The following is a 9,729-nucleotide window of genomic DNA, read 5'->3' as shown; positions in this document are numbered from 1 at the left end:
ATTCCTTGCACACAAACGCGTGCGCATCGTTAAACCCGGCTGCGTTTCTATATGGTGGTCGATAAGCGTAGTCCGACCGGGCAAGGGAGAGAACACGTCAGCGAATCTAGCTTGCAAATCTGCAACGTCCGTGGCCTGGCTAACAGAGAGATGGTTATCAACACCGACCGGAGTGCTAACTTTTGATTTTGGGACTTGGGTCCGAACTCATCTCTCTCTGGAATTATTGTAGCCAGAGCAACAGTGACCACGTCGTTCCATTTTTTAAGAAGATTTACGTGATACACCTGCAAGCTATCCCCCCGGTCCGAGCGTACTACCTCATAATCCACGTCCCCCATGCGACGTGTGACCACAAACGGCCCTTGCCACTTCGCGAGTCATTTCGTGCTGGAGGTGGGTAACAGTACGAGCACCTTGTCTCCCGGTGTAAATTCTCACAGGTTAGTTCCCCTGTCGTATAGGCGCTTTTGACGCTCCTGGGCTTGCTGCAAATGCTCGCGTGAGATAACCCCTAGGGCGTGGAGCTTTGTGCGCAAGTCCAGGACGTACTGAATCTCATCTCACCCTTCCTCCCAATTTTCTTTAAGAAGGTCTAGGACACCCCGGGGCTTACGCCCGTAGAGTAATTCAAACGGGGAAAACCCGGTGGAAGCTTGGGGAACCTCATAGTCTATCAAGTTTGCCACTCTTGCCATAACATGTAATTCACTTAAAGTCTATAAAAAAGTTATTTTTATAGACTTGACAGGTGCCCACACGCTTGTTTCCAATTTAGTAATTATCCTATCAATTTCCCTATAATTTAGCCTCATAGAGTTTACATGAAACTCACTTTACCTATTTAGCAACAACTTGTTCCATCTTGGAATATGTTTACATAACCATAGACGCGGCAACCATAAACCGGTGAAAGGCACTCATTAAACGATAGAAAAATACCTCCTCAGTGTCTCTGCAGAAAGTAATGGGACAGTGCAGCATTTTTTCTTTTGGCTCTACACTGCAAAGGTTTGGATTTGAAATCAAACAATTACTATGAGGTTAAAGAAGAGAATCTAAATTTTATTTGATGGTATTTGCATACATATTGGTTTCACCATTCAGAAATTACAACACTTTTTAGACATAGTCCCCCTGTTTCAAGCCACCAGAAGTGATGGGATATATTTATCACATGTTCAAATTAAACATTAAGCACTCATGTTTAGTATTTGGTCGACAATCCTTTGCATGTAATAACTGCCCAAAGCCTGTGACCCATTGACCCCACCTGATGCTGGGTATCTATTGCTGAGAGAGAGAGGTGGTTAGTATTGAAGACAGGTTTCTGCTACCCAAAACTCTCCCTGCAGGAGGTGGATGTGTGAAAATACACTCACTGTATGATTTTACTTACGCTACATAAAAGACTCCTCAACCCATAGATCCAGTCATGCAAATAACACACTCGGCCCAGATCAAAGTTCAGTCAGTCTTCAATTATACTTCCCCTAATCTTCGGTCTATTCCCCTCTGGACAAAATAGGTGTAAATGTTGCATTTGGAGCAAATTCTAAATGAATCTGTCCCTACAGGTGTGTATATTACTAATTTCCTCATTTCAATCTAAAACGGAGAGAGAAAAAAAAACATCTAGCTGGTCACAGCTCAACATTGATCTGACAAACAGCAAAACACTGATTTCCCTCCTTGGTACATCACACCATGTCCCTTAACCTGAAATAATGTTAAAGTAAATCAATCAAACAAACCGTGTTAAAACAGGAAAAAAAACATTTGGTGTGTGTCTTACCTTGTGTAACACAAGGGGCAGAGTGTGTGTTTTTGTGTGTGTGCGCACAGATACTGTATGTCCACATTTGCTGCCTGACACCAAGAGAAGTTGGTAGGAGGGAAACAGCTGATCTGGGCACCTGGAGGGAGACAGACAGACACACACTGATCTGTGTCGCTTTTATTTTGAAGCTGCGAAAACAACAGCTAGATGGACCTTTTGGAGTTCAGAGAACACAGATATGTTGCTGTTTCCCTACTAACAAGCGAATGTATACCGGCCAAGAGAAGGTATGACAGGAGTGAAAAACACAGTAAAACGTTATCGCATCCTACAGGCCGGGGGGGTGTATGTCTGCAGGTGCAGGCCTGTATGTGCAAGAAGCTTCAATTAGGTAAGAATTTCTTGACAGCAAATTGTTTTGACACCTGATCATCACATCACACCAAACAAACATTCTATAATTAATAATTTAACTATAAGATAATTATTTTTTTTGGTTTTGGTTATGGGGAAAAAAAGGAACCAAGTGCATTTGTGAGATGCTTGGATGTTGGTTTTTAATAACTTAAAAAACATCTGTTACAGCATTTACTATAAACATACATACAGTACAACATGGGTTTTTTTCTTATCCTTATTTCTTATTTTTCAGACTGAACAATGCAAATAATCATTTGTTTTTCCTGGAAGTTGCCTGAAGAACAGTGAACTAAACTACAACAGGTTCATTTTCGGGAGATTCTTGTGAGCAGACAGTGGACGAGGGGACAGATTTACCAAGAGCTTGCACCTGTTTTAAAGGATTCCAAAAAATAAAGATCAAAGCTATTGACATTATGCCTTTATTTACACTTTTCATTACACAATTTCGAATTCTCTACCATTTGTTACTCCTTGCATGAATAACAGGTTTTCAATTTTGGACTGGTAAATCTGACCCAAAACGTCAGAACTCTGGTTCCAAGAGTATCCATGAAAGACCACACACAACTTTCCAGGGATAGACTATCTATCCCTGAATAGAAGACTATCAAAATATCAGGGCTGATCCAAGGGGTGCAATTATTTGTTCTATAAACATGAAACATGTATATGAATATTCTGTGGCATTGCACCATACTGAATAAGTTCCAGAACTTGTTTCACAGGAAAGCAACGGTAGCAGGTCTTGACAGACATTCTTCCATTAATGAACCTTGGGAGTTTTTAACTGCATTTAACGCATCCATAGTTCTCTCCTTCATATAAAATATAACTATTTTACAGGGAGACAAAGAACAGGACATATTATCTTTCAAGGTACAGCATACAAGCAGAATATCTACAGCGTAATAGACCAACTCACGGCTCTGTTAAAAGGAGGATAAGATCACTGGCCTTGTAGGAGGATTAAGCGCTATAAGAATGAAGTGCATCAGAATGAGGTACAATAAAGTGTCAATTAAAGTTCAGGTACTGATAGACAGTAGCTCATCCTCTGGCTGAGTGTGTGTTTGTTTGAATGCACATTTGTGGAAATGTATTATTTTATTGTTCTATTTTGTAAATTTGTTATTGCTATTTTGTTAATTTTTTGTCAATATTTGCTATTGTTTTTTATGTCCCATGCACCAACCTCACCAAGTCAATGAGGAGAATTAATTGTGTGCTACTATTAACAGAGCCAGACTCAGAAAAGATAAGTTACATCACTTCTCCTGATGTAAGTGTGTTTGGTCAAGTACTCCTGTCTCTTTACCTTGTCCAGTCCAACTTCTAGTGCTAAACCACACTGGTACAAATCTTCTCAGATTACTAATACCAAGTCCAGTGCATATCAGTCAGAAAACTAGCTTCCACTGAGCTACTAAGAGTCCTGGAGAGATCATGACATGGGCAATGACAACCCTCTTCCAACCCACTATAGAGTGAGGACCTGCTTTATTTACACATCATCATGACTATTGGCTGCTGCAGACCAAGTCGAACATGTCTGTGTGACTCCTGTCAGCTCATCCTCCACTCCTGGGGGCAGAGGGCTGTTTTGCCTTTCATACCCAGCCAACACTGCACTGTCACTGGGTACATCTGTACTCCCTGTAAGGCCTCTGGAGAGTCCATTAGAGGGAGACAGGTTGTCTGCCCTCCCCTTTCCCTGAACCTCGTCTTCCTCTTCTTCAGAGTCAATGCGATTTAGTCGTTTGCGGACAGGCCTGTCTTCAGATGATGACTCAGATTCTTCTTCTTCTTCGTCATCATCATCCTCATCCTCTGTGGAGGGTCTGCGTTTCTTCAGCATCAGAGCTAAACGTTTACGCCTCTGTTCTGTCAACAGCTCCCTCCTCTTTCCCCGCCTCATTCTCTCTCCATCCTCATCCTCCTTTACAAGCCTTTTTACTCTCCTTCTCTTCTCCCCTTCCTCCTCCTCCACTTTCCTTCTCTTCTCTTCTCTCCTCCTGTTCTCTCCAACCTCTTCTCCCTTCCTCTTTACTCTCTTCATCCTCCTCTCTTCTTCTTCCTCCTCTTTGGAATAGGGGGATTCTGAAATAAATGAATAAAGGGAATTTAGACAGACAGACACTTAAGGAGAGAACTTGGAGGTTGGGGGTAGCAGTAACCATAGTAAGGGGTACCATGGTACCATAACCAGTAAGGGTAGTTACTGACCGTCGCTGTAGGAGCTGGAGAGGCATCGGCGGTGTGGGTGTGGTTTAGCCTTGTCCCGATTGATAGCTGTATGGGAACCCTCAGATTCTGAGGTCTCCCGGTAGTTCACTTGCTGTCTCTGGCTCCGCCTTAAACTGCACCTTTTCCTGTCCCCATCACTGTCACTATACTCACTGGACCGCTCTGAGTCTACAGACAGACGGAGGGAGGGAAAGAGAGACATGAGAGAATATGAAATTCTTTACTCAATTTGTGCATCTTAGTTGGATTGCAAAGCAGCAACAGCATTCTTTTCATACTCACCAATCTCTTCTTCACTCTCTTCTTCCTCCTCCTCTTCGTCAGATGATCCTCTCCTGCATCTGCGAGGGCGTTTCCTGCCCCTCTTCGAGGTCCTGCTGGCTTTGTGTTTAGTTGCCCGTCTCGAGGCCCGCCTGTTGCCGGGTCCACGGGCTAAGCTATCTGCATCACTGCCTGCTCCAGAACATAGCTGCGCCCCACTGCCTGCATCCTCATCATCCCCTGTCGCTGCAAACTCCTCCTCCTCCGTACTGAGAACACACACACACATACATACATACATAATGCTTATATTGTGCAGCTGTTTCAGCCTCCTTAGCAGTGTGCATATAATTTAGTCACTCTGGATATGATAAACAAAGAGATGGAGAGGATGATGATGTTGTTTGTGTTTGTGTATGCGTATGCTAGTGTGTTACCTGCTGCTGAGCTGGAACTCCTCCTCGCTCTCGGCAGCCGTGCTGTCACTCTCCAGATCGTTTAATCTCCGCCTCTTCTTGTTCCTGGTGGAAGGGGCTTGGGCCCTGATTGGGCGCCAGCTCTCCTTGCCTTCCTCTGATAGGATGGAGGCCATGTCTTTGCCCCGCCCAACACCTGCAACACAGGGTTAACTTGTGTTCATGTAACCCGTTTAAAGCACAAAATAACAATGTGCACGTCTGGTCACTTCATGTGACTGTAGATGGCCATGTGTGTTCAGTTCATTTATTCATTAAGGTAACTCACATAAACGTCACCCACATGAAAGTCTGCACAGAATTCCCCATAGTGAAAATAAGAGCTTTTGTGTGTGCATTTTGCTTATTTAACTCCTTTTATATCATCACTTCCTCCTCTCTCACCTCCTCCATCCGCCTCTTGGATGTCCTCCTCTATGGCTTCATCAATGGCATCATCAAAGTCATCAAACCTGGAACACACACATTATGATAATGGTTGTTAGCACTTACCATGAAACATACAAGACTGAGGTACTGTGCGCACGTGCACGCATACGTGCACACACACGCACACACCGGTAGCTGATGGACTTCCTGGTTCTGGTAGATCTCCTTCCGAGGTTTTTGCTCTTTTTTGAATCTTTCTTCTTCTCTGGTTTTTCCTCCTCTTCATCTCCCTCCTGAAAGAGCACAATGACAAGAAAACATGCAAAATGACCTTGGTTGCAACATCAACAGCCTTTGATTTTAGTGTCAGTTTAGGTGGTAATATTCTGTGGTCTCACATAGTGTTCCCTATGATTAGAAGACTAGGCATCTGACTTAATTTGCAGATCCTTTTTACCTCAGTGCTTGACTGGCTCCAGAGGAGGGAGGGAGGGAGAGAGAGAACGTATGTGTACGTATGTATGTGTGAATACTTACAGGGATGATGTTCTCGACACTGATCCCCACATATACCAAGCGTTCCCTCCTAAAGGGGAAGAAAGAGAAGAGTTACCATATAGACATGACTGTATAAGAGGCTTACACACATCCTTGAAAATAATCTTTGGAATAATTCTATGGTCACTCAAGCATGTGATATGTTTTTTATGTGTGAGTTACCTCCGCTCAGCTCTCTCTCTTTTCTTCAGAGCACTGTCTAAATTCTGTAGCTGCTCCTCAAGTCTTTCACACAATAGCTTCTACAGAGCAAACAGGGAGAGAAGAGTTATCACACACTCACAATGTTGTGTCGATGCACCAAGACAGATAAAACACTTCACACAGGCACTCTCTCACTCGTTCTCATCGCACTTTGTCTTCTTTTAGCTCTACACTCAAACAGTTTGGATTTGAAATTAAACAATTACTATGAGATTAAAGTAGAGATTCACAGCTTTAATTACTTTTTTTTTCAGATTGGTTTGACCATTTAGAAATTACAACCCTTTTTATACATAGTCCCCCTATTTCAGGCCACCAAAAGTATTAGCAAGTAACAAGTACATTTGTCTAAGTAAGTGAATCATCTATACATCAGTCATCATAAGACAAACAAATCTATGCTAGGACCAGGGGCCATTGGCAGTCACAATGCTAGAAGGAGGAAGAATTACCTTTTTTTTTCTAATTTTATTTTTATTTACAGAAGAGAAACTGTACAGGGGGGTAAGTGGGGATGAAGAGTTCTTTAGGAGGGACAGTCAAGATGTAGCCTGAAGAGATGTAGGTTTTCAGTCTATGGCGGAAGATAGGTAGTGACTCTGCAGTCCTGACAGCAGTGGGAAACTCGTTCCACCAGCAGGGCGCCAGGACAGTGAAAAGCTGTGACCGAATAGCGCGACTGCTACATCCACGTAGAGGTGGCGGTGCCAGGCGGCCAGCCGAGGTGGAAGAGCGGAGTGATTGGGTAGGGGTTTGGGGGCTGACCATTGCTTGCAAGTAGGGAGGGGCTGTTCCCTTTGCTGCCTTGTAGGCGAACACCAGGGTCTTGAATCTGATGCGAGCTGCTACCGGGAGCCAGTGATGGGTGGGAAGGAGGGGGGTGACATGGGAGAATTTGGGGGGATTGAACACCAGATGGGCGGTAGCATTCTGGATGAGCTGCAGAGGTCTGATGGCAGAGGCGGGGAGCCCGGCCAAGAGTGCATTGCAGTAGTCAAGGTGGGAGATCACAAGTGTCTGGACCAAGACGCATTCTTCGGACATCCACTGTAGAGGTCTTCCTTGGCCTACCAGGCTGTTTGCGATTTCTGAGCTCACCAGTGCTTTCTTTCTTTTTAAATGACGTTCCAAACTGTTCTTTTTTGTAAGTCTAAGGTTTTGACTATGTTTCTGATATTTCAGCCTCATAATGGCTTCCTTGACTTTCATTGAGTCTCTTTGGTCCTCATGTTTACAGACACCAATAGCAATAGCCTAGAATCAATACTCCACTTGACAGCTCTCATATACCTGCATAAATGATGTGACGGAACACACCTGACTAACCAGAAACACCCGTCAAGCCAATTTTGCCAATACTTTCGATGCCCTGAAACAGGGGGACTATGTATAAAAAGGATTGTACCCTTCTTATAAATGGTGAAACCAATCTGAACGAAAACAGCATTGAAGCTTATAAGACTGATCGGAGACTCAGGATGGGGTTTTGATCAGGAGTCTGTGTCTCTGTACCTCAGAGTTCACAGGTGGCCATTTGTTCGGAGACATGCTAATCAGGCCAATCATTTGGAACTGGTTCTCACAACATCCTGTGATGGTGAGTGATCAAGTTAGGTGTGACAAGAACTCTCAAATAAATTAAGATGGTAATGCTTTGTATCCTGCTTCAGACTGGTTGATAGATCAAATTGGTAAGACACTACAAGGGCTGGGGGAAACCTCAGTTCTTGGTTCAGACCACACAGCTGGACCCAGAGTATGGACTTGCTCTGCTGCCTGATTACACCAAGTAAAAGATTCTTTAAAACACAGAAGTTGTCACTGTCGTTTACAAGCTGATAATCTCTACTTCGATATCAGTTCGAGCCAAAAGAAGAGTATGGAGAAAAAATGCTTCTATTTCCCAATACTTATGGAGGGCACTGCGATTACACATGCAAAAGGGGAAAAAAAAACCAAACAATAAAAAATAAAAATAAAAAAATAAATAAAAAAATTGGACATGGAGGTGGCTAGGACTACATGATTCTTTCAAGCTATAAGGAAAATCTGTTATTGATGTCAATAATCTCAAACAGCAAGCACAAAACTACTACGCCTGCTGCCGGCCTCACTCACAATTTTTTTTCATTTTAGCGTCACAAATAGAATAAAATCTGGACGTTTCCCCCAAGTGCAATTCTGTTTCTCCTCACTAATAATGAACCATTAAAACCCACATCGATAATATAGCCTAACACATATTCATCCACATAAGGACAGGACTGAATTGAGAACAATACTGTAATCATAGTTATAATGTATTAGGCAGGATCAAGAAGCCTTAGAGAATTATAAAAGGAAGAGAAATTAAAACAATTTTGACAAAATTGACCGTAAAATCTCCTTGGGTTTTTTATGTAACCACGTTTCCCCAAAACTCTGTTAAATATCTGCTCCAAATTAAGATTCAAATATGTCTGCAGAAAGAATGGGGTGTTAGCCATCATATGAAAATATCTTTTGGTTGTTGAGCTACAGTAAGTGAAGTGGATTTACATCCGTTAACAGAATGACGAAATGGGTCTGAAGAAAACGTAATTTCTGCCCCCCCTCCTTGAGATCCCCTGATGGGCCGAATGACTTTGATCTCCGTGACAATGTGTTGAAGCTAAGGTGTCATATGACTAGAATGGAGGTCGGATTGGTTCCCTTGCAAAAAGCTGGTTGAAACAGAAGTGGAGCACAGATTCATGCTCTTGTGTGTGGTCTCATCTGAGCTGTGAGTACTGTTGGTGTGACCATGTGGTCACCTCACTCTCTCTATCATTTACTATTGAGGGCAGAATGTAACACTTTTCTATAAAGTATTTGTCTTGTAATAATTGTCGTATACAGCATTATTTAAGCCTCATTTGATTCATTCTCTGACCAATCTTGCACAAATTGCATTACTTGGGAGTCAGATTATTAATATTAAGATATGCTTTGCTATTAACAAAATAAATAGCCAAATTTCCTTGCCAAACCTTCGCATTGTAACTGCCAAGCTATTAGGTCTACAGTTTTGGATGAACCCTGACGTGATCGTACTTGAAATTGATTCATGCATTTTGTTGTATTGGTCCATTGCACGGGTATTATAATCACATTGTTTGTAAGGAAAACTCTGCATTGAATGAATTGAAAATACAACCCGATATCTTTCGTAATGAAAAACATATTTGGGCAAAACAGCAAGAGAAAGATGGCAAAATGATTGCTCCATTGAGAGGTAATGTTAAGCGTTTGCTACAATACAGTGAGTCTCTAGAGCGTGATGTTCCGACACTGAAAGTGGAATTAGCTCCGTTTGTGATTCAAACTGTACTTCTGAATCGTGTAAATCTGAAGCATGTCTCTGTTTCTCGAAATACGAATGCGCATGTCTTTGTT

The 9,729-nt window shown here is 42.6% G+C and overlaps 1 protein-coding gene across 2 annotated transcripts in view; it reads right to left on the bottom strand.

Moving 5' to 3' along the window:
* Nucleotides 1-2,330: 2,330 nt before the first annotated feature.
* LOC310823856 (remodeling and spacing factor 1-like) overlaps nucleotides 2,331-9,729 on the bottom strand; it is a gene marked incomplete at its 5' end in the record, with an annotated part of 32,808 nt that continues 25,409 nt past the window's right edge. For both annotated transcript variants that reach the window (XM_083696730.1, XM_083696731.1), the window contains 8 exons: nucleotides 2,331-4,300; nucleotides 4,427-4,615; nucleotides 4,730-4,977; nucleotides 5,146-5,320; nucleotides 5,569-5,636; nucleotides 5,743-5,846; nucleotides 6,091-6,139; nucleotides 6,274-6,353. In XM_083696730.1, coding sequence (XP_083552856.1) covers nucleotides 3,705-4,300; nucleotides 4,427-4,615; nucleotides 4,730-4,977; nucleotides 5,146-5,320; nucleotides 5,569-5,636; nucleotides 5,743-5,846; nucleotides 6,091-6,139; nucleotides 6,274-6,353 — 1,509 coding nt within the window. In that variant the 3' untranslated portion in view covers nucleotides 2,331-3,704. The remainder of the gene's footprint in view (nucleotides 4,301-4,426; nucleotides 4,616-4,729; nucleotides 4,978-5,145; nucleotides 5,321-5,568; nucleotides 5,637-5,742; nucleotides 5,847-6,090; nucleotides 6,140-6,273; nucleotides 6,354-9,729) is intronic.

The sequence above is a fragment of the Argentina silus genome (assembly GCF_951799395.1).
Source record: "Argentina silus genome assembly, chromosome: Y".
In the NCBI taxonomy this organism is placed as follows: domain Eukaryota; kingdom Metazoa; phylum Chordata; class Actinopteri; order Argentiniformes; family Argentinidae; genus Argentina; species Argentina silus.
The sequence above is the reverse complement of the archived record's forward strand: the minus strand, read 5'-3'. Positions and strand labels throughout refer to the sequence as shown.